Raw genomic sequence first — 25,193 nt, 5'->3', positions numbered from 1 at the left:
CCACAAGACTCCCTACTAGCTTGACAAGGAGGCCCCGGGTCATCAGGTCTGCGAGGCCTGCCTCATTTTTCTCATCTCTGACTGACAGCCTCACCTTCCACCCTCACTCCAGGCCCAGTTCTGTCCTCAGTCTTTCTCTTGTACCCAACCTTAGGACCTTTGAACTTACTATCATCCTGGAAACTTTCTGCCACCACCCCCCCCATGCCCGTTTCCCACAAAGCACCTCTTCAGAGCAGCCATGCAGGCCGTGTGAGCCTGAGCACCCACCACTGTATTTGTTATTGTTATCTGTGTTTGTGAGCTTGGCGTGGGAAGATGGACAGTTGGTATGACCAGAGGAGGTGACACTGTAGATAAGGGTGGGAGGTGAGGGGTGGGGGCCTAGAACCCAGACTGGTCAGTGCAGGCAGCGCCACGTGAGCCTCTATGAGCTGAGAGCAACAGGAAGACGGGGCAGGACTCTATAAAGTGTGTCGTGCCCCTACTTTGTACTTGTAAGGACCATGGTGGTGCGTTGATTTCCATCTGGAAAAAGCACTTTAGACTTTCCTGAGGAGATGACATTTCTTCCCATCAGGAGTGTGAACGTCAAGGAAAACAACTCCCGGACACTCCTGGGCACGCAGACAGGGTGGTGCCAAAACCACGACAGGAAAAAGTGAAGCCATTTGGGGCCAGAGAAGGAAGGGAGGGGCAGATAAAAGAGAAGACTCTGCCTGGCCCTGTGGACTAGAGGACACTGAGCTCCAAGTCCATTCTCTCATTCTTTGCCTGACGTCCCTACTCCCTCAGTGGGACCACCGGTCAGATCGGCGCACAGTCCTGTGTGCAAATAGCACTCCAGTCTCCATTTACAGGAGGGTTGCTGGGCTAACCACTGCTGAGTTGTTTCTTCAGAGACATCTAGACTCCGGATGTTTCTTCTCTAGGTTCCTCACATTCATCTGGAGGTAAACAGTCAAGGGCCAGTGAGGTGGCTTCATGAGGTCATCACAGCCCCGGCTCATCTGCTCTTGTCGCCCTTGCCTAGGGAGTATAGCTTCAGTGTGGTGGCGCTTTATGGCTGCCATAGTTCCAGCCATCACATCATCATCCCTGGCAGGATGAAGAAAAATATCTAGAAAGAGGAAGCAATCATCTCTGCTTTAAGGAGGTTTCCAGAAGCCCATGCAACACCTCTATTCCCGTGTTATTGGCCAAACATTTGAGTACCCATCTAGAATCAAGGACAGCTGGGAAATGTAGTCTCTAAGCCAAGTATCTGTGTTAGACCGTTGAAAATCGGGGGTCTGTTGGTATGAAGGAACAGCACATGGGTGCTTGCTGTCTGCAGTACATGGCTTTCCTCCAGTGGCACTGGGCCCATGAGGAGCCCATCACTGAGATGCACTGAATGAGGGATTAGAGGAGGCAGGGAGAGGGTTCTGGGAGCAGAGACCCAAGCTCAGAATGCTGCAGCCGGGGTTCCCCACAGCTTCCTTTCCTTCCCCTGAGCCAGTAACATGGCCACTCCAAGGTCATGACTAAGCCTCCCCATCGGTGTTCTTTCCGACATTTGCACTGTGCTGTCTCGTGGGCACAGCTGAACACTGCCAGCATCTCTCAGAGGATAAAAATGGCGATGCTTTCTGGGGTGTCTCCTTGCATTGCTCTTCTCCCGTGAGTGGCTGTCGCAGCCTGAGCTGCATGTCGTGTAGAGGGACCTCTCGTGTCTGCCCCTTACCTCTTTCCCCCTTCCCCCCCTCTCCCTAACTCAAACGTGCCTGCCCAGCAGCTTCCACCCCAGGGCCTTTGCACCTGCTGTGCTTCCCTAGGGCCAGCTTCTCCTTATCCTTCAGGCCCGAGCCCAGGCCCAGCCCCGCCAGCCAAAACGAACCACCTAGCAGCCACCACTTTCTCACAGGCACACCTCACTCTCCATAGACATTAGTAAGCCAAACCAAACCCGGTTTGCTTTTGGTCAGTATACACTGGCAGGCTCTTCACACACACAGTTGGGTTTCTGTCTGAACTGTCTACTGTTGGGTCTTTAGGATGAGACCTGGCATGTCAATGAGTGAGTGAGCACGAGGGAGAATGAATGAATGAATGAATGAATGAATGAGCAAATTAGTGAATGAGTGAATGAATGAATGAGCAAGCGAATGAATGAATGAGCAAGCGAATGAATGAATGAGCAAGAAAATGAATGAATGAATGAGTGAATGAGCAAGCAAATGAGTGAATGAATGAATGAGAAAGTGAGCGAGTGAAGACTGACTGGGTCGTTGCAAACACCCAAACCACTATTTGAGCTAGCGGTCCTTCATGCACGCCAGGCAAGCACGACCAACTAACTGAGCCACATCGTGGTCCAGTATAGGATCTTAACCAACACATTCACCGCTGCCCTCCTGCAGGACACAGGTCACTGTTCATTTCCAGACGTCACTGAGTCTGTGCACAAGGCCCTGCATTCAATCCCCAGCAGTTCTGAAATGGTTTTCATTCATTCTACCTTCCTGTCTTAAATGCCTGAAGGAAGACAGGGATCAGGCGGGGCCCAGAGGCTGAGGCAGGAGGATCATAAGCTTAAGGCCATCCTGGACAACAAACTCTACTGTGGCACACATGGTGGCTGTGCCCTAGGGCGAGAGAGTCACCGGGGAAGGGGACAGGAGGTCCACCGGACTCTCAGTGGCTGTTGTGTGAGCAAAGCCAGAGCCATGAGGATACTTGCCTGAGGATGCTCAGTTGGAATTAGAAGGCAACTCTTGCGACTCCTCACCTGTCTGTTTTGTGTCGGTGACCTGTGTGAGATCAGGTGAGAAAATAATGTTGACCCACCAGCCAACACATCCGCCATGTTTGTGGGGCAGTGAACCGTGCCACCAGACAGAACTGGTAAGGTTGTAGCAAGTTCAGAATCCCTGGTAAATCTCATAATTGAGCATGGCAGGAGTAGGAACTAGCCTCCGACCAGGTTCCTGCCCTGGAGCACGTGACTAGGACACCCCACTGAGAGGACCATGACAACCGATCACATAGCAGGAAAACCTAGAGTTCTCCATATTAATGAGGTATCTAGGGAGGCCCTGAGTGCTTAGCTAATGAGCTTCCCTTCCTGGGCATCCCTTTCTGCAAAAGGTATTTAATCCCTGGTTTATCCTGAGTAAGACGTATGCATCGTCATCTGCCATGAATAGAGCAGTTTGGACAAGTGAAGACTGCTTCCTTCATCAAGGACCGCTGTGGAGCAAGGCCTTAGCCACACAGAGCAAAGCCCAAGTCTCCCGTAGAGGGTCCCTCTTCCGACCCCTCTTTACTTTGGCATTCACTCGGAACTGAGCTGGATTCCGCCCTGTCCAGGGCTGAGCGCAGCCCACAGACCCCCATTCCCAATTCCTCCAGGTCCCCAGCAGTGTCTGTGCACACAGGAGTTTGAGAACCACAGCACCCATCCTAGACTGCATTCTTATTTCCCCAGTGGCAAGGCAGAAACTAGGCCTGTCGTCCCTGCGTTTAGCCTACCGTGAGTGACATATCGGTGACATTCAGATGCCCCAGCTGAGAGGCAGAAATGCAGGCTGACAACAGTTCATGGACACACTTCCGTTTTGTCTACTAGCAAACGTGGCTGTGAAGATGGCTTTCTTGAAGGCCTTGCTGTAGCTTTAGCCATATCCAGCCTCTTTCCTGACCCACAGGGTGTGCCTTCCACTATTAGCTACCACGGTTAGATTCTCAGGGACCATTTCTACACTCACAGCCCGCCATACCAGGGGACAGAGTCACCAATTAGAGGCTTAGAACCTGTGGACGCCGTCCTGCCTGGCCAGACACAGGTCAGTGCTGCTTGCTAGCAGGGACGGCCTGCACATTGGTCATGTCCTCTGCAGGTCTAGGGGACTGGTGGTCACCCAGCCAGAAGGGCAGAGTCCCGAACTTTCCCTTTCAGAAAGGAACCTTAGGGACCTCTCCCTAGTCTCCCCCATGTGGACCAGGGCCGACCTCTGCTCCCCCTTCACAAGGTTGCTCAGGAGGCAGGAGGGGACAATCTCCAGCCCTTGACCTCCACAGGGAAAGTTTTTTCCCTCTGTATATCTAGGTCGCATATCTTGAACTCTATTTTAGTGTGTGTGTGTGTGTGTGTGTGTGTGTGTGTGTGTGTTCATCACAACTTGCATGTGTGTGTGTGTGCGTGCCACAGTGTGCATGTGTGCCAGTATGCATGCGCACAGACTACAATGTGCGTGTGCATGCATGTGTGTGCACGTGTGCATGCGTGTGTGTGTGCGTGTGTGTGCACGTGTGTGTGCGCGTGTGTGCACGTGTGTGTGTAAGTGTCCATGTGCATGTGCGCTGGCCACAGGGAGCACATGCTCACCACAGAGTGCATGTGGAGATCAGAGGACAGTTTGTGAGACTCTTTCCATCTTTCCACCGTGTGAGTGAGCACCAGACTCACAAACTCAGATCTCCACTCTGTGTGCCCAGCACCTTTCCTCAAGGAATCGTCTTGCTGGCCCAGTGCTAGGCTTTTGTTTGTTTGGTTGTTATGAGGCACCGGGAATTGAACTGAGGACTTCAAACAGGCTAGGCAGGCGTTCCTCCACTGAGCTGTTTTTCCAGCCCTCTCCTATATTTTGTGAAATGGGAGTTTCATGTAGCCTAGGCTGGCCACAAACCCCCCTCTGTAGCTAACAATGACTTTGAACCTCTGATCCGCCTTCCTCTGCACTCCCCAAGTACTGGGATGACAAGAGCCCAGCCATACCTGGTTCATGCTCGGGTAGAACCCAGGGCTCCGTGCCTGCTAGACCCACTGAGACACACGCAGGCCATTCATTCATTCATTCATTCATTCAGGCTCTCGTTGTGTAGCTCAGGCGGCCCTGGAACTACCAACTCTGGAACTATGTTAGACTGAGTGCCAGGGTGGCTGGCACGAGCCACCATACCCATCTTTGTGTGCAGCTCTGCTGAGGTCTCCCACGGTCCCTGAGGACTCGACTTTGAGACTCAGCCCACGCCCACAAACCGGGAAGTATCTACGGCAAACATTGCTGCTGGAAATTCCCAGTGGACAGTTCTGAGAGAAGAGAAGCCTGTGCCTCTGGGGATGGTTGGGGTGGCTTCCCCGAGGAGGTGATCTGCAGCTAAACCACACATGAGAATCAGACGGCTAGCAGGGTGGAGGGAGAAACATCCCAGGCATGAGGGACAGTGTGGGCAAAGGCACTGAGGCAGGAAGGACCGTAGAGACCATGAGGGGGCTAGAAAGACCTGCGATCACAGAACAGAGAGGCTGGGACCGATGCTGCCACCGCTGTCGGGCCTGCGCACCGAGCTTCTGTGACTGGAGATGCAGACCACACAGACCAAGAGCTGGCAGGCCTCTCTGTAAAAGGTCAGTCTAGTGCTGTGGCTAATTCACCCATATCCAGAATAATGGCTCTCCCCACCTGAGAAAGGAGAGGGCGTCTACACCAATTCCAGGTGCCTTTTGCTGCCGAAACCAGATCACAGGACCTCATCTACACAGCAAGGGAAGCTGGGAAGTGCAGTCTTTATCCTGGATGGTCCACACCCAGAAACGGAAGGAGGAAATATACACTGGCGTGTGGGGTCTGTACAGCAACTTGGAGGAGGCAGGAAAGGCATCTGTTTGCAGCCATACAAGTGGGATCTGATGATGTTTGTGACAGGGTGGTGACTGGATTGTGAATATGGGGCAAATTAAGGCAGGATGGTAGGGTTCCCCTGCCCCCTTTGTTTCTGCCTCTGTTATTCCATGCAGATCTCTAGAACATTCTTTACACATAGTATCAGGTCTGTTAATAGCTATTCTCATTGCCATAGTACCACGTAGGCCCAGAAGTGCAGGAGCACATAGAGATGGTGGCCTAGGGTGAGGTGCAAAGGTCCTGAGACTGGGAGTCTCTGCCTGGGAAGCGGTTGTTGCTCCTTAGCACCACCTAGTGGCCATGACTGAAAGCACAGGTTGGTGACACGCCTCTGGTTTGTTGAGGGACTACAAACATCTGGATTTTTATGTGAAATCTCCCCCATTTTAACCAGATGTGGCGGTGCATACCTGTAATCCCAACACTCGGAAGAACCTCAAGTTCAGGGCCATCCTGATCTATGTAATGAGTTCCAAGGCCAGCCAAGGCTATACAGTGAGACCCTGTCTCAAACAAACCAACCAATAAACAAAAACTCCCAACTTGAAACATGGGCAACTGAGGAAAATGAATCCAGGCTCTGCCTGTCTGGATGTCCCTGAGATATGTCCTACACACCTGTCCTCTTACGATGGCTTCTCTCGCTCAGGCCCAGGTGCCCACCAGCATCCCCTGCCACCCCCACCCCCACCCCAGCCCTTGCAGCAGGCAGAGAGGAGACAGTTCCTCAAGCTGCTCCCAATCCCTTAATCGGATTTGCCACAGTGACCCTTCCAATTAAAACTCCCTGATGTAATCCCCCTGGGCCCCCCTAAAACCCAGGAAGCGGAAGGACCATAAAAGGAACCCCTTCTTGTGTCCTTGAGCACTTCTTGGGGAGCCCCATGGCCTGAGACCCCATCCCAGATCCACCAAGAGAGCGGATCTCAAATGCTAACAGATGACAGTGTGAAAAAGCATTGTGATATTGCAAAGCAAGCGCCAACAAACGTGGGATAAGGAATCATTTTCTGCAAAAGACATCCCCTTGCTTTTAGTCCCTGTGACCTCAGGAGCATCACCAGAGGGAAGCAGGTCCTCTGTTGTCTTTCTCCGACAGGGTCACTGGTATCCCCAGCTCCTGAATCAGTGCCAGGCAGAGTGGGTGCATGAAGCTGAGGGCCACGAGGCTCCAGTTTGCTCCCTGAGAGTCAAAGCTGGGAACACCATGAGGGAGACGGGTCCGGTGCTCCTTGGCTGAATCAGGTGTCTTTGCCTCAACCTCCGTTTTCCGATGATGCTACCTTACTTAGGATTCAGCGACGATGGGCAGAGGTTTCCAGAACTCCACTTGCAAGTGGCAACCCCTTAGCTAGCAACTGGGTTCACAGCCACCTGTGATCTCCACTCCCAGGAGAGCAAGGCAGGAGGATCCTGAGTTTGTGTCCCGTAATGGGACCCTGTCTATGACACTCCTGAGGTCATGGGGACTTGAAGCAATGGGGCGTCCTTGGCAGAAAATGACTCCTTATCTTTACTGACGCTTGCTTTACATGTCATGATTTACCCACTTCTCGTGTACAATTCAATGATGTTTTTGAATTTTTTAAATTATTGTTTGTTAACATTTCCAATTACGCTCACTTTAAATACTGATCACCCTCGTCCCCACCCCCGGCCCACACCACACATCTCTCTCGTAATACATAGTTCATAACTCTATCTTGTTTTACGACCCATTGAAATTAAACAAGGCAGTCTGCGTGACTGTGGCCTAGGAGCCGTTCCTTGGAGCTTGCTGGGATCAGCATTGGGCACACAAGGGAAGACCATGGTCCCCGCCCTCCTAGGACCTATCAGTAACCAGTAGCTCAGAGGTAAAGGTTGGGGCCTAGTGAGTCCCTTCCACCTCTGGACTGGTTGTTAGGGCTGGTCTTGTGTGGGCCCAGTGCAGGTAACTGCCAGTGATGTGAGGTCATGGTCATAATGCTTGTATTGAGTCTAACGGACGGGTGGTGGTGGTAGTGGTGGTGCACGCCTTTAATCCCAGCATTCGGGAGGCAGAGGCAGCCTCAGATTTCTGTGAGTTCAAGGCCAGCCTGGTCTACGAAGTGAGTTCCAGGACAACCAGGCCTACATAGTGAAACCTGTCTCGAAAAAGAAAGGAAAGGAGGGAGGGAGGGAGGGAAAGAATGGCGTTTCTCTCTGTCACCTCACATCACCTTCACGGCGTTTCCTGAGCCCTCTGAGCCTGAGAGGACCATCTTTGGTTTGTCTGATCATAGCTTGGTGGAATTCTAGTTGTTGCTCTCTGCAGCACTTAGAAGCAACAGCTCTTAGAGACAGGTAGGAGAAGCAACTGGTGAGCCCCAAATGTCCTAAGTAATTTGCCAAGGACCCTTGTGTCTCTGCTGACCACAGGGGGCCAAGTGACGGTGGCCTCTCCTTTCTCTGCTGCACCTGAGGCCTATGCTATTTGGACACTTGATGTCTTGTCCTCCATATTGGAAGGACAGAGAAGGGGCGGGGAGGTGGCATCAACTGTGGGAACTGTCCCTGGGCCAGAGCAGTTAAAGAAGACCTGATCCAGGCAGCCCTGAATCCCTCTGCTGTCCCTCTACTGTCTGGCACACTCAGGACACTCCTGGGACCTCCTCATGGGAAGAGAATGTGGGCACAGGTCCCCTAGGCTGGCTCCTGCCTCTGAGTCTGGAGCCTGGAGTCCCACCCTGACCCAGTGAGGCTCTAATCCCAAGAAAGCAGGGACTTTTCTGGACCTGACCCAGGACCAGAAGGACCTTGTGTGATAACTAGCCACCCATCCCAGGACCTGTACACATAACCTAAGAGTCATATGAAGCTTGCAGGGGTTAGCTATAGGTTACCTGGATAATGACCTAATGACCAGGTGACCATCACAGGCAAGTGCTCCGTTAATTCCACCCCGTTCAACAGATAAAGAATTGGAGGCTCTAAGAGGGAAAGTAGCTTGCTTGTCCAGGGCCACACATAGCCAAGGAATAAAGTCACTAAGACTCGAACCCAGGTCCCCAACCAAATTATAAACAAACAAGCTAAGGAGAAACGGGAGCTGTGAGTTAGGGGCAATCGCGCCACACGGACTAAAGGCCTTCTACCTCAGTCTTGCCGTGATGGCCAGCCTGCTGAGGTAGGAAGCCAAGCCACAGAGGGCTTAGCTAACATTTGGAAGTTCCCGAGGCAGGAAGAGTGGCCCTGACGCTGAGGGCTTTGAGGGCTTTGATGAAACAAACCTTGTCGTGAGATTAGGGGAGTCCCCGAGCTGCCTGGACACATACGCTCCTAGACATACAATGAGGATTCACGGAGAGGGGCTGCTATCTCGGGCTCTCCCCTCCCACAATGGCAGACACATGCGCACATGCACGCACACACACACACATGAATGACTGCCTAAGATCCAGACTGGCACTCGGAGGCCCCGGATGCACAGGGACACAGCTACAGCCTTGGGGTAACAAGCCATGGGGTTGCCAATGGCCAGGTCTGTAAGTCACTCCTGTCAACGACCCTTGACCCCGCCAACGTGTGATAGCCAGGTCTACAACTCATTTCTTGTCACAGACTATTTATGCACTCTGCGGGTCTGCCCAGAGTTGTCTGCGGTTAGAAATAGGAGCAGGTGCCAGCTACACCCTGCCAGTCTCCGAGGAGACAGAGTCTCCCAGCTCTTAAAGGGACAGACATCCCCCATGCCCAAGATCCATTCCTGTTGGAATCAGAGATGGGAGCAGGTGCCAACAGGATTCAACTTAAGGCCTGTGTCTGTACCACCCAAGTTCTGTGTGCCCAGCCTGTGCTAAAGATAACACAGGTCCCTGCTCTAGAACTTGCAAGGGGCTACCATGTGCGCGCCCCAGAGTCTCGCCACCTTAGCCTGGATAGTGGTGTTTCTAGGGGTCACCTTGTACATTGCAGGATGTTGGGTGGTACCCCTGTCCTCTGCCTATCTGATGTTGCCAGTGGCACTCCTTCTGTGGGCTATAGAAACCAAACACTTCCAAGAAGTTGCTAAGATCCACCCTAGGAAGTAGCCTCGTGGTACAAACAAGGACACTGAGTCGGGGAAGGGGCCAGTCTCCAAGGCCAAGGGTGGCAGAGCCATGCACAGCTGTTCATGGAGAGTGACATCGAAGTTTATCTTGATATTAATACACTGGTCACTGGGCAGGCAGAACGGGTAGGATGACGTGTCACTGTAGAATGTGGCTGAAATAAAGGTGAGTGTGAATGTTTTTTGCAGAACGGTGTCAGTAACAGGGGGACATGCACAGTTTGGTGTTGGGCTGACGGAAACAGGCTTTGTTTGGTGCTCTGTGCAGACAGCTGCAGGAAAGCCGGCTGATGGGAGGAGGCTGGCACACCTGTCTGCAGGCCGTCGTTCAAGTTCACAGCACAGCAAGCGCAAGGCCAGGATGAGCTCTCGTTCCTGGCTTGGCACTCAGCTTACTGAATTGGATGGTGCTCCCTGAGCCTGAGCAGAGTACACAGAAAGGCTAAGGGTCAGCCCTCTTGGATGACCTCAAATTCACGATGTGTCACCTTGAACTCCTGACCCTCCTGCCCCAACTTTCACGGTGCTGGTATCACAGGTGTTTACCATCGCCTCTGGTTCACTTGACTGGAAACCACAGCCTCCCTCATGCTAGGCCAGCTCTGTTGCCAGCTGAGTCCCCTCCCTGGCCCCCTCTCTGAACTTTCATGGCCTCCCTTCTCCTACAACTCAGGAGGTACAGACAGTTCGGACAGATTGACAGGGTGACCAGTTAATTCTCACCCTCCCTCAAGCTATTCGCTACCTGGACTTCTGAGAACAGCTTTTCTAGGATGGGTTGACTGAGCCTGAATTTCCTGCCCACCTGAAATCCAGTCAGCAACAGGCAAGAACATAAAGCTATGAGCGTCCCCACCCCCAGGCAGTGGCAGAAGGAAGGGCAGCCAAGGAGACTTTACAGGCATCTCGACAGACAGACAGACAGACAGACAGACAGACAGACAGACAGACAGACAGACAGGCTAAGGGTTTCAGTTTTGTCCTGAGAATCCTGGAACTGTATTAAGCAGAAATTGATGATGCTGGATTTTTTTTTCTCTGTGTAGCCCTGGCTGTCCTGGAACTCACTTTGTAGATCAGGCTGGCCTTGAATTCACAGAGATCTGTCTGCCTCTGTCTCCCGAGTGCTGGGATTGAAGGCGTGAGCCGCCACCACTGCCCAGCATAGATTCATAGTTTTACAGAAAGAACCCTGAAACCATTCATTATATCTGTTTGCAGATGGATTCATTAATCTCAACAAATATTCACCAAGCCCCTTCTCTTGGCCAATTCTCTTGTATGGTCATAATCTGTATGCGTGTGTATATGTACGTGTGCACACACACACACGAGTGAAAATATGTGTCATAGTGTTCAGAGGACAACTCTCGGAGTCCGTTCTCTCCTTCTACCTTCATGTGGGTGTCAGGGAGCGAACTCGGGTCCCCAGGCTTGTGTGACAGCATCTTTACCCACTGAGCCCTCTCACCAGCCTAAAGCTCTCGTCTTGACCCAAGGGACTAGTTGGTAAAACTGGCAAAGCAGAGGCCCTTGAGCCCAAATGTTTGCACTTCCCTCCAGTTCCTGAGACACATGCAGGACATCTGTGCCTGCGGGAAAGCGAACCGTAAGATCTCATTCCAGATTCTCGTTGTCAGCAAACGACTCTTAGTGCTCATCTCGCATTTTATTTATTTATTTATTTATTTATTTATTTATTTTTATATATGTGAGTACACTGTAGCTGACTTCAGACACACCAGAAGAGCACATCAGATCAGATCCCATTACAGATGGTTGTGAGCCACCATGTGGTTGCTGGGATTTGAACTCATGACCTCTGGAAGAGCAGTCAGTGCTCTTAACCGCTGAGCCATCTCACATTTTTCAGATTCATATTTATTATTTTTAGTTATGTGTAGGTGTGTGTGTTGTGTGTGGGTGTTATGTAGACATTATCAGATCCCCTGGAACTAGAGCTACAAACGGTTAGGGTGCTGGGAATCTAACTCCAGTCTTCTGGAGAAACAGCAAGTGCTCTTTTTTTTTTCTTTTTCTTTTTTTTTTTTTTTTTTTGGTTCTTTTTTTCGGAGCTGGGGACCGAACCCAGGGCCTTGCGCTTCCTAGGTAAGCACTCTACCACTGAGCTAAATCCCCAGCCCCTTCTTTTTTCTTTTTTTCGGAGCTGGGGACCGAACCCAGGGCCTTGCGCTCGCTAGGCAAGCGCTCTACCTCTGAGCTAAATCCCCAACCCCGCAAGTGCTCTTAAGCGCTGAGCTGTCTCTCTAGAAACCCCATCCCGCATGTGACTTTTAACACACTTAAGAGCACGTGCTGAGGGATCAGAAGAACTTGGGTCCAAGTCATGGCTCAGCTGTATCTTTTTTTTTTTTTTATTCATTTATCTTATGTGGTTAAGTGTTTTGCCTGCGTGTATGTCTGTGCACCGCATGTGTGCGGCCAGAAGAGGGCTCTGGTCCCCTGAAAAAAAGGAGTTACAGACAGTTGTGTGTGCTGGGACCCAAACCAGGTCTTCTGGGAAGAACAGCCAGTGCTTTTTTTTTTTTTTTTTTTTTTTTTTGGTTCTTTTTTTCGGAGCTGGGGACCGAACCCAGGGCCTTGCGCTTCCCAGGTAAGTGCTCTACCACTGAGCTAAATCCCCAGCCCCACAGCCAGTGCTTTTAACCACTGAGCCACTTCTCCGACTCCTCACTGCTGAGTTTCTCCCCATTCAGCTGAGCTATTGACACTTCCTTTGATGTGGGGGGTTAGGGAGGTGGGATCTCATAAAGGGCAAGCCGGCCTTGAGTTCCTGACAGGAATAACATTGAGGAGAGTTGATCTAACGGTGAGATACAAGCTGTGTGTGGTGTCACCCATAAAATCCCAGAACTTGGGAGGCAGAGGCAGGAGAGTCAGGATGGAGAGGCCAGCCTAGGTGGCAAGGTGAGACCCTGTCTGCAAAAACCAAAAGGACAGCGAGACACACCACAGGGTGGAAGTTGGTCAGCTCAGCCCTGAGCATCAGCACTGCGCCCCAGAACTACGTCACCTCTGCCCCCCACCCCTGACCTTTTTATAAATAACATTTTATTGAGAGGTAGCCACAGCCATTCCTTATTTTGTCCAGGCTGCCGCTGCAGGGCTGCATGGGCTGCAACAAAGTAGCACCAGGCAACACTTTTAACTTCCTGTGCCTTTGTAGAGAAGGTCTGGTCTACCTGCTTGGCAAGCTTGAAACGGTTCTCAATTTTCTAGCTTGGGTTTTCCACATGTGTCATAAACGGGTTTACAGACGACCTTACCTTCTGTAAACTCGGTCAGCCATGAAGTCCCTGGAGAGCCGGGAGAAGGCTGAGATGACCGCGTGCACGTGTGTGCGTGTGCGCGTGTGTGCGTGCGTGTGTGTGTGTACGTATATGTGTGTGTGTGAGGGCCATGCTGTCATGCTGTGCTGGGTGCTGACCGAGCCCTCTCTTCTCCCCGCAGATCCTGGCCATCATCTCGATCATGTTCATCGTCCTGTCCACCATCGCTCTGTCACTCAACACGCTGCCTGAGCTGCAGAGCCTAGACGAGTTCGGCCAGAGCACGGATAACCCGCAGCTGGCGCACGTGGAGGCGGTGTGCATCGCATGGTTCACCATGGAGTACTTGCTGAGGTTCCTGTCCTCCCCCAAGAAATGGAAGTTCTTCAAGGGCCCCCTCAACGCCATTGACCTACTGGCCATCCTGCCCTACTACGTCACCATCTTCCTCACAGAATCCAACAAGAGCGTGCTGCAGTTCCAGAACGTGCGCCGCGTGGTCCAGATCTTTCGCATCATGCGCATCCTTCGGATCCTGAAGCTGGCCCGTCACTCCACTGGCCTGCAGTCCTTGGGCTTCACCCTGCGCAGAAGCTACAACGAGCTGGGCCTGCTCATCCTCTTCCTCGCGATGGGCATCATGATCTTCTCCAGCCTGGTCTTCTTCGCGGAGAAGGATGAGGACGACACCAAGTTCAAAAGCATCCCCGCCTCTTTCTGGTGGGCTACCATCACCATGACAACTGTTGGCTATGGAGACATCTACCCGAAGACTCTCCTGGGGAAAATCGTGGGGGGGCTCTGTTGCATTGCCGGGGTCCTGGTGATTGCTCTCCCCATCCCCATCATCGTCAATAACTTCTCCGAGTTCTACAAGGAGCAGAAGCGCCAGGAGAAAGCCATCAAGCGGAGGGAGGCTCTGGAGAGAGCCAAGAGGAATGGCAGCATCGTGTCCATGAACATGAAGGACGCCTTCGCCCGGAGCATCGAGATGATGGACATCGTGGTGGAGAAAAATGGCGAGAGCATAGCTAAGAAGGATAAAGTGCAAGATAACCACCTGTCCCCCAACAAGTGGAAATGGACCAAGAGGGCACTCTCCGAGACCAGCTCCAGTAAGTCCTTTGAAACCAAGGAGCAGGGATCCCCCGAAAAGGCCAGGTCCTCGTCTAGTCCACAGCACTTGAACGTCCAGCAGCTGGAAGACATGTACAGTAAGATGGCCAAGACACAGTCCCAGCCCATCCTCAACACCAAGGAGATGGCCCCGCAGAGCAAGCCTCCAGAGGAGCTGGAGATGAGCAGCATGCCCAGCCCCGTGGCCCCTCTGCCCGCACGCACGGAGGGCGTCATCGACATGCGGAGCATGTCCAGCATTGACAGCTTCATCAGCTGTGCCACGGACTTCCCTGAAGCCACCAGATTCTCCCACAGTCCTCTGGCATCCCTCTCCAGCAAGGCTGGGAGCAGCACAGCCCCGGAGGTGGGCTGGCGGGGGGCTCTGGGTGCCAGCGGCGGGAGGCTCACGGAGACCAACCCCATTCCTGAGACCAGCCGCTCTGGTTTCTTCGTGGAGAGTCCCAGGAGTTCCATGAAGACCAACAACCCCTTGAAGCTGCGAGCGCTCAAGGTCAACTTCGTGGAGGGCGACCCCACCCCGCTGCTGCCCTCCCTGGGCTTGTATCACGATCCTCTTAGGAACAGAGGAGGGGCAGCGGCTGCAGTTGCGGGACTGGAGTGTGCCTCCCTCTTAGACAAGCCCGTGCTGAGCCCAGAGTCCTCCATCTACACCACAGCAAGTGCCAGGACGCCCCCTCGCTCCCCTGAGAAACACACAGCAATAGCATTCAACTTCGAGGCGGGAGTCCACCATTACATAGACACCGACACAGATGACGAGGGTCAGCTGCTCTACAGCGTGGACTCCAGCCCTCCCAAAAGTCTCCACGGGAGTACCAGTCCCAAGTTCAGCACTGGAGCTAGAACGGAGAAGAACCACTTCGAGAGCTCCCCCTTGCCCACCTCCCCTAAGTTCTTAAGGCCGAACTGTGTCTACTCCTCAGAAGGGTTGACTGGAAAAGGCCCTGGGGCTCAAGAGAAATGCAAGCTGGAGAACCATACCCCCCCGGATGTGCACATGCTGCCTGGGGGAGGAGCACACGGGAGCACTAGGGATCAGAGTATCTGAGCTCCCTACCACAGAGGGCATCTGCAGGAGAAATCAAGGAGGAGGGATGCTTGGCTTGCCTGCCACTGAGTTCTGCATGAACTCCAAGGCCCCCACCACCACAGAGCCCCAGCAAGAGGAGAGACCCCGAGAGCCATGACCAATCTGTGGACACTAACTAGCCACGGGGACCACACCTAACAACATCTTCCTGAGATGGCCGGAGCAGAGCTGACAGCCACCACTAAGACCTAGCCTAGGACACACACTCCTAGTCTCGTCTGGAGGCTCTCTCAGCCTCTGGATACACCATCACCATCTCTCAAGGCTTCAGCTGAGATGGGTGTTGGAGCGAGGGGTTGCTAGTGAAAGAGTGGGCTGCCCAAGAAGTACTGGGTGTCGGTCTCCTGTTAGGAGGGTGCAGAGGACCCTTGATCATGAGGGATTCTCTGCTCCGTCAGCCACACTCCTAGGGCATTGTGATGCTTACATAAGCAAGTGGCTCAAATGATTCAGTATTCTGTGGTCCCTGGGGCTTTATTCGGAGACTCTGTCGGGGTGAGCTGACAATTTAGACTCAATTCTTTCTGCCCACCTGGCCATCCAGGAAGTGTTCCGACGGTTGGCACGCAGCCAGGGCTGGCACAGGAACGTGGGTTCCAAACAACGCTCGTATGGACTGAAAAGATACGCAGGCGTCAAATATGCAAACGAGATAGATTATTTAAGGAGACTGTGTGTGACTGAAAAGCAACATTAAAAAATAATAAATTTCATTTTCTACATGAAAAAAAAAAAAGAAAAGGAAAAAAAATCCTTCACTGAACTGCCCTGTGCAGAGTTGTGAGTACTTTCTGCTGTAGCGGGGAAACACACCTACTCTGAGAGGAAGTTCTTTTTTTTTGTTTGTTCGTTTGTTTGATTTTCAATTTTCTTTTGTTGTTTTTTTTGGGGGGGTTGTTTTGTTTTGTTTTTTGTTTCCTGTGGTATTCGAGCTAAAAAATACTAACAAGTTAATAAAAAAAAGCACTTTATGTTTTTCTAATCTAGGTTCTACCAGGGACAGTGTCAAGATCTCGCACTTTAAAACAAGCACTATTTCCCGTGGGCCGCATGCTGGCACTTGGGGTATTACTTGTGCCCATTTCTGGCCACAGTGGGTCTGCCGTTACCACACCAGAGTCCGGGGCTTTTCTGTGACCCCCCTCATCCCTCATGGGACAGGAGAGGTCCTCAGCTCTCGGGGCAGGGCTCTCTTAAAGTCCTGCATATAAGAGACACAGACGTCTCAAATGGGCGCAGAAAGAGTTAGGTGTCGGGTGTCGTACCACTCTTTCTTGTCAACCGGCCATTGTGTGTTCTATGTTACTGTCTGTCCCGAAAGCCCGACGCTCCTTCCTACAGCCATCTAGGCAGACGGCACAGCCAAAAGCAATAAGCACCCACGTGTATCCCTTGAGGTTCCCGTGTACTTCCTGGTGTCAGTCTTCCTGTTCAAGTGTTGACCTGGCGTTGTCCCGCCTGCCTGTGACCCAGTGGCACAGTATTGTTGGCCCCTCGCTCAGTGACACCAGTCTGCGCGATGCTCTCGTTATGGCGATGTCGTTGGTCAGCCTGTCTGTGGTACAACAGGGCACTGTGGTTTTCTTATGATGGTGTGAGTGGGTAATGTCCCGAATGCTGTAGTGTCCTCCTCCCTGTCCTCAGAACAGTGATGGGCGATGGCAGTAATGTCACCTGACCTCAGTATCATGTGTGGCTGGTCGGCCCGGTAGTTCGATGGCATGATCCACCCGTCAGCACATGCACATCACGATGTTCTGCCTTCTTCTCTTGTTTCCACGGCTGAGGCCAGGCCACCTGTTACAGATGCTCAAAGCTCAGACCACCACCCTTAAACAGCGCGTTTTCTACAGTTCATGACATTTCTCAGCATCTCCAAAGACCTGGGCCCCCCTCCCTCCAGTGAGCACAGCTTGGGACTTGGCTGTGTTAATGAAGAAGATGAGACGTTGGCTCTGCCTCATTATCCGTCCTCAGAGCTTTCTCAGAGCAGAAGCAAAGGGGCTGAGAGCTCGCCTGGTCACCTGTACCAGCAGCATCCTGGAGGCAGGAAGCAGGGCGTGGGCCTCCATGGCCCCCTGCTGAGCTCAGCCTGGTGCTGGGGGCCTGTTGCCGTGACCATGACCGTGACCGTGGGACCTTTCCGCTGACCATCTCCCATGTCTGTCTTTTGTGTTGCCCATCAATCACCCATCAGCACAAATGTGAAAATTCAGGGAAACAAACAAATGCTTTTTTGATAAAAAAGTAAATAGTTGTGATTTCCGACTCAGATATTTTTAGAGCTATCTGTAAAAACTCCTACTGATGATATAGTCTTCTATTTTACATATCAGGAAGTAAACGCGTCTTAACATAGCCATATATAGCCAGAAGGAAGTTATCGCCCCTCCCCCTTCTTTAAAACCAAGGCATTTCATTGGTTGGTTAAGCCGGTGGCGGGTGTACAGTGTAGAAATGATTGCTTTCTTTTTTAAGAACCACTTGGTGCGACTTTCCTTGTAACCAAAGGCCCCTTCTGCCTTGTGTAGGACCTGGCTATCCCTCCCTCTTGTGTTTTGTCTGACCTTCAAGTAGCATTATGCAGAGAAAATGATGAATTCAGAATAATACCCTTCCTAGCTGCACGGGCAGAGTCCGACAGAATTCCTATGGAGACAACCATCATAGCAGTGTAGACGATCCATAAAAGTTTTCCGTTTCGGTTTTTGTTTGGCTTTTTCTTTCCTTCACTTATAATTGTATGTACTGTGGAAATACAGCTCCCCCCCCCCCACCGTGTGTAACTCAAGTTAGAATACTATAAATTTTCCTACCAACCCTCCATCTGCTAAAAAGGAACATAGAGTCTCATGCCGCGTGTACCTGACCCGGGTATGTGTGTCTACACGCACTGGGAAACCTTGAGTTGCCAAGATGAAGCTGAATCCGAAAGATGGGTCTCAGCCGTGAAGAAAAGAGCCAGGGTATGGAGGCAGAGGCCGCTTGAACTTGGTGGTCCAACTGATCTGACCCAACCAGAGCAAAAGGAAGTAAGGTACCCAAATGACAGTGGGAACTGGAGGTGGAGATCTAACGGTCCAGTTATGAAGTCCACAGGACCATCAAGAAGCCAGCTGAACCTGAGTTCCAGCACCAATCACACCATCAGAAAAGGCCAGGCGTCAGAGCACCCATCAAGCTGGGAAAGCCTTACTGTGGACAAGGTGAGGACAACCCAGTTCTTTTGCCTTCTCATTTTTGGATGCCTCCAGAGCAACAGGTCTGGGGCGACAGACCTCTCTCTGGGATTCTACCTTAAGCACATTTAGATGGGAGAGAGAGAGAGAGAGAGAGAGAGAGAGAGAGAGAGAGAGAGAGAGAGAGAGAATAAAAGAGGAGAGACGATGTATTATCGAGGAGAGAGGAGACACCAAAGTCATGAGGAAGCCACCCTTAACCCTCTCCACTCACCCTGACAGTGGCTGGGAATACGAGTTTTTGTTTTTGTGTTTTTCCCTACTGAGTCTCTCTCACCTTCTCCTCATCTCCTCTGTGTTCTGTAGCTGCAGCCTTGTCTCTGTCCCTTCTCCTGAGAAGATCCACATCCCTAAGGAGGAAACAAGACGCAGAAGCATCCTCTTCTGTACAACTGTAATGTATTGTCGATATTTATAATTACATATTTGTCTGACTCTGGTCATGGCTGGAATGTCTAGTCCATGAACAAGGGGATATTTAAAGGTCATCACAGACAAGGGTCCCTAAAGCCAGGTCTCTCTATATAGATAGATAAGTATAGGTATATAAACAGATCTCTTTTCCTTATTTCTCTGTCAACTTGTCTCATGTACAATAGCCACAGGCTGCACTGAATCAAAGTGGGGAGGACACACAGAAAAGCTTCTAGAACATGGTCCTTTGGGGGCAGACTTTGTGTATGGTCTATCTGAGAGGAAGAAGATGGGGTCTCCGAGGTCCCCAAAAGGACAATAGTATGCTCTAGCCTCAGGCATTTCCTAACCTATTATTGTTTATCTGACAAACCCTGAATGGCTTTCATGTCCTAGGCCAGGGCCACCCAAACCAGCCCAGGCCACACCTGGAAATAAGAGTTACCTCCGCATTTTCCGTTGCCATTTTTCTGGCTCTAGAAGCCTCTATACCCTAGGATGTCCGCACATCTCAAGAGTAGTCTATTTTTTTGTTCAGATAAAATATATACATATATGTATTTTTTAGTATATTTATAACAGGGCAATCGAGTCTGATTTCTTTTGTAACAGAGTAATACCTTGGGGATCTTATTGTTCATTTGCATAGCTGGTCTTCTCTGCGCTCTCATTCCTTCCCACTGTCCCTTCTTTCGTTTTGTTTTGTTCTGTTTGTTTCTGTTGGATCCCAGTTGTCTAGAAATGGGGAAAGACTGGGGTTTGATATCCTGGCAGACGGAGGCCCTGGAAATGGGTGGGTGATGGGGGCCTGGGAGAGCAGCTCCATGTCTGTCCTCATCAGGTCTGAGTTCCCTGGCTGTCACTCTTAAGAATCCAGGTGCGCAGGAGCAAGCCAGGTGAAGACAGGTGCGGTTCGCACCTGGGCTGCCGGGAGCTCAGACCCTTCCCTCCCCAAGTCTTAAAGGACTGGCTTTCTGGTTCCCAGAAATATTAGAATCAAGACCTACCTGCAAGCAAACTTGTCTCTGAGCTCAGGAACATTCCTGAGTCCCTCCTGGCCAGACTGTCCCCAAGTCCAGCATCCTGCTTCCCAGGGCCACCAACTGGATCCAAGGACCAGAGTGTATGCAGGCTCCAGCAAACCTCAGAAGAACATTCTGTGTCTCCATAACCATTTCTCACCGTCTTACCAAAAACCAGTGGCCAGACAGCCTTGTAGCTGAACGCTGAGGACTGACAGCCCAAAGCTGTGATCTCCCCACCCAGCCCCTCTCAGCAGCGCCAATGAGAGACTTGAGGCAGTATTTTTCCAGCTTCTACTTTTCCAAGTCTCCAGTCCTTGGTCAGTCCTGAACATCCGTCGGAAACAATTTTGAGCCTAGGGACAGGTGGTGGACAGACTCCACATGGAGTGAAAAGGCTTTGCCGACCGTCAACTTACACAGGGCAACAAGAAAAGCCAATCAGATTGCCTCCTATGCCCAACCAGTCACCTACCTGCCTCAGCTCTGGACTCTGAGCTCTGCCAGCCCCAGAGATTTGAGTCAAGCCAGAACAGCCTCATCTCAGGCAGTGAAAGAATCCCAAGAGGATGCTACCTAAACACAAATTTAATATTCTGGTGGTTGGATTTTCCCTCCTTCCCCTTGGGTTTGTTCTGTTTTGTGGTGTTGGGGACCTAACTAGGGCCTTGGCTGTATCAGACAAGCGCGCTCAACCCCGAGCTACATCTCCAGCCCCTGAATGTATTAATTCGGAATGTGATTCTAATCCGTTTTTCCCATCCCTAAAATTCCTGGTAATCTGGTTTGTTCCAGAGCTAAATAAAACAGACAAGATTTTGTGTGTGTGTGTGTGTGTGTGTGTGTGTGTGTGTGTGTGTGACATATGCATGTGTGCAACTTTTGCACAAGAACAAAATTTAAAATTGCTATCTTGTTTCTGAGGTTTCCTGCCCAGATAAGTAAACACTGGCTGTCTTCCCAAGAAAGACGGGGTACCCTCCTACCTTCTCTCCTTGTCCTAGAATTTCTCTTGAAATTTCCAAGAGGTAACTTGAACCTAGTTTGGAAGGGGCTGTTAGTCATTTGAGCCCTCCTCTCCATCGCTATCCCTACATCTGTCTCTCTCAGCCAAGGTCCTGAAGAAATCTAAAAGCCAGTGGGAGAGCATGGGTGGGGAGTTGGCCCAAAGAAGTAGCCACTCAACAGGAGTTGTCCATTTCAGCTCAAAGCAATGAAGCCCTTTCTCAGCAGGGTGGGTTATCTGCTCTCAGATCACAGTGCAAGATGGGTAAGGGGAATCTAGACTCTCCAGTGTATCACAGGTTTTCCCTGGGAGGCTGGGGAATGCACCAATACGCCTTGGCATTAATACAAAATGGGACTGGAAGCTCAAAACAATTCTTTCTTGGGGTGTGTGTGTGTGTGTGTGTGTGTGTGTGTGTGTGTGTGTCCATGGCCTTCATGCACATGTGGGTATCTGCATAGGTGTCTTGAACATTCTGGGTCCAGGTTCAAGCCTCATAGACAAGGACTTAGAGCAGAGCTACTGGGACCTCAGGTTATATTGCCGGGCCAGCCCAGGAAGCGCCACAGCAGACAGGCTGCCGCAGAAGACTCAGCATCCTAAGCCTGCTCTTGCTATTTTTCTGACCCTGTCAGGCATTTATCCAGCCCATTCCCAGCGGCCTAACAAGGACCACTTTAGGGAAGAGATGCACGTCGCCCTTCCCCTGGCCAGTAAAGGGCCAACTTGAGGTCTCACCTGTGGTTGGCCACCGCATGGTGCTTCAGCCCCTCCCCCTATATCCTGTGCCCTCAAAGGGACTCAATGATCTATCTCCCCACAAGCCAGCCACCCACTGCCCAAGCAATCCCAAATGGCGCCATTCCAAAAGGGCTGTTTTTTTTTTCTTATTAAATAAAAAGAAACCTAATCAAGATCTTCAAAGGTCTCTGCCCAAGAAATAAACCCAGAAAAATAAAGACAGCAGAGGTAATTAAAATCCAGCCTTATCAGGGAAACAAGGCTTCAGCTGCTTCCAAGAGGAAAGCCTGCACTTCCACATCCATCTCCAAAGAGAATGCTGTCTGTCTCCACTCAGCACAGAGCTGGTGGTTTTGAAAGGCAAGGTAGACCAGTAGGCCAGAATTGCCTGAACCATTATCTTCTAAAACTAAATTAAATAGAAACTGGTTTATAGATTCTCAGTCCACAGAGGTGTTTCCCATGACACCTCAGCTGCCAGTTACAGAGTAAATGAGAGAAATGTAGGGCCACCCAATTCTGTCCCACTTAGATGTGCTCCAAGCCACACACATATAACCCAGGCACTTCCTGCCTCCCTGGGTGAAATTTGGTTTGGATAGACAGGGTTGCACCACAGAAGAGACCACCAAGGACTATCTTAACAGCACAGCTTCCAGCCTCCAGGCTTCCCCAAGGTTTGAAATGCCCAAGACCATCGAGCATCCAAGAGCCAGATGTGGCTACAGGAAGGGTAGGGCAGCTGTCTTCTTTCTCTCTGGGCCCATTTGGCTTGAGTCCAAGCTAAAGGACAAGGAGTCCCCTTTTCCTACACCAGGAGCTCATGGCCCTCTGCCAATGTGCTGCTGGCACAGAGCGGTCGTCATCCAGCCTGTGTTTTGGGGTGAGTGCATGTGAGTATGGTAAGTGCTTGGGCAGACGGTGCTGGATTCTCACCTGACTGGAGGTGTTGCTAGCCAGGAAGGAAAGAGTGGAAGTGTCCCTTTGTCTGAACTGTCCCCACAAATGCCATCTCTTCTATGACCATATTATTTGGAGTCACACTAATGCCCACGGTTGATGTTGGGAGCCTCAAGCTGATGGGGTCATCATCTACTCAAACCCTGAGGCTGGCCAGCACTGGCTTTCTTCCTTTTCTAATTCTTCCTTCCTTTGTTCTAATTCAGTTCCCAGGGAGGTCACATGGAGACCACAGTGGCTACCCAGTAGTCCAAGCCAAGGGTCCAAGGTAGGGGGTGGTTTATGGGACTTGACTAGGAACCTAGGAGCCAGTGTCTATCACCGGGTCTCATTATCTGAACTGTAAGAACCGATGGTCCCTCCTTTCATCTGAGCCCAGAAGCCCCCTTAAAATGACAAGCACCCCAATCCCATCAGCCCAGACTCTCTGTCCCTCCCAGAACCCCACAATGTAAGGTCAGGGTTCTTCTGCCAGCAAAGCCATTCTGACTGCCCCACCTTTCAAGGAGACCAAGCCAACCATATTAGCCATAATCCACCAGGGTCCTCAGTCACTCTTCTTGGGTTGTGTTCCTGGGTCCTGTTCAACCTTCATCAGCCCTTCCGGTCCATGTGACAATGCACATCGGTGTGCGTGTGCTCATACGTGCACAAGAGTGCACACACAAGGAAACCAACCAAACCCCAATGTCATCTTCTGCATGTGGTGAGATGGACTTGTGACCCTTGTGTGACCTCCGGCTGCTGTCCTGTCTTGTAAAAAAAAAAAAGTTCACATGTTTAAGAATTTTCAAGCAAATGGTCCCTTAATGAAGTCTACAGCGTTCAAATAAAAGATACGGAGAAAACAAGTCTGTGGTGTTTGACTTATTTCCGGGAGGGGGGAAGGCTCGGGTGGGCTGGGGTGTAGGAAAGTCTCGATCTGAGAGTCTGGGGACCTGGAAGGTCCATTAAGAGTGGGTGCGTGAAAACGCAACTGGCTTTCCACCCCCGTTCCACAAGCCTGGGTCCGTGAATCACTACCCAGTGCCAGCCATGTGGTTCTCACAGCCACTTACCTGGGCGCCCCTTTCCCATAAGAATGCACAAGTGAGGAGGTAACATGGTGCATCCCAGCACTCCTAGGAGTGGAAGCAGGAGCAGCAGCTCCAGGCAACTGGGATCTAGGAGACTCAGTCTCCTGAAGCCCAAAACAAAATAACAGTCTCTTCAGAAGAGAAGAAGGGAGTAGACTAACACAGGGTGGAAAGGCTGACAGACTTGCAAAGCAACCTGGATTCCGGGAGTAAAGGAAGGGGTGGGGGTGGGGTGGGCAGCTGGAAGACACGCCCACCATGCTGTCTTCTCCACTGGTTCTTATCTCCTTGGGACCTGGATACCAACATCATACCCTATAAGGACCAGCAAGTTGCAGCTGGCAAAATGGCTCAGCAAATAAAGGCACTTGCGGCCAAGCTTGGTGACCTGAGTTTGACCATTAGGCCTACATGGTAGAAGGAGAGAAAAAAGAATCAGAAATCTATATTTTACAAGAGATTAGCATTTAAGCTTTTTTTAGACAGCTTTTAAGTGTTAGTGATGACTTCTAGTCAGTTTACGTGTAATGGCCAATGGAGGTTCGTGTGCAGGCTGGTCACACCATTAACTCACCACAGTCACATGCCAGCCATAGCTATAGACTAACCAGAACTATGGACCAGAAGTAACCACCAGCACTGGGCTCTCTGCCCCGAGTAACAAGGTCAAGAATATCCTTTTATTTGTAACTACTGTGAACCAGATTACCCCAGCACCTGGCAACTTGAAGCACTTGTTCTTCTGTGTTTTTTTTTCTAAAGATTTTATTTATTTCATGTATGTAAGTACACTGTAGCTGTCTTCAGACATACCAGAAGAGGACATCGGATCCCATTACAGATGGTTGTGAGCCACCATGTGGTTGCTGGGATTTGAACTCAGGACCTCGGGAAGAGCAGTCAGTGCTCTTAACCGCTGAGCCATCTCTCCAGCCCTCCTGGGGTTTTTATGATACTGAAGGTCGGGAGCAGCTTTCCCTGGGTGACTCTGATGTCACAATACATCAACTTCAACAAGTGAACTCTCCTTCTTCCAGGGACTCAGCCCCACTAATGGTGATACACGTTTAGTCCCAGCACTTGTGAGGCAGAAGCAGATGTATCTCTGAGTAGGAACCCAGCCTGGTCTACGGAGTGAGTTCCAGGACAACCAGGGCTACATAGAGAGAGAAACCTTGTCTACAAAACAAACAAAACAAAAATCTAAGGGATGATAGAGACAACATAAGGACAAAAAGGCCCAACTCAGCCCTGGCCAGATCACAGATATTTGGAAGCGCCTTTGTCCCTCTGAGCCCCTACCAGGCTCAGTCTGGCCCCTGGCCCCTCTCCTGCTGTGCCCAAGAACACACTTAAGACCCACTTAAAAAAGACAATGTTGGGGTTGGGGATTTAGCTCAGTGGTAGAGCGCTTGCCTACCAAGCGCAAGGCCCTGGGTTTGGTCCCCAGCTCCGAAAAATAGAAAAGAAAAAA

At 51.1% G+C, this 25,193-nt stretch overlaps 1 protein-coding gene across 3 annotated transcripts in view; it reads left to right on the top strand.

The window, feature by feature from the left end:
* The window catches only part of Kcnb1 (potassium voltage-gated channel subfamily B member 1), a 94,426-nt gene extending 70,932 nt beyond the window's left edge, over window positions 1-23,494 (top strand). For 2 of the 3 annotated variants that reach the window (XM_087649779.1, NM_013186.3), the window contains 1 exon segment: window positions 13,213-23,494. In XM_087649779.1, coding sequence (XP_087505905.1) covers window positions 13,213-15,219 — 2,007 coding nt within the window. In that variant the 3' untranslated portion in view covers window positions 15,220-23,494. 3 annotated transcript variants of the gene reach the window in all.
* Window positions 23,495-25,193: the final 1,699 nt, after the last annotated feature.

The sequence above is a fragment of the Rattus norvegicus genome, chromosome 3 (assembly GCF_021556685.1).
Source record: "Rattus norvegicus strain SHRSP/BbbUtx chromosome 3, alternate assembly SHRSP_T2T, whole genome shotgun sequence".
Taxonomy (NCBI): domain Eukaryota; kingdom Metazoa; phylum Chordata; class Mammalia; order Rodentia; family Muridae; genus Rattus; species Rattus norvegicus.
The sequence above is the reverse complement of the archived record's forward strand: the minus strand, read 5'-3'. Positions and strand labels throughout refer to the sequence as shown.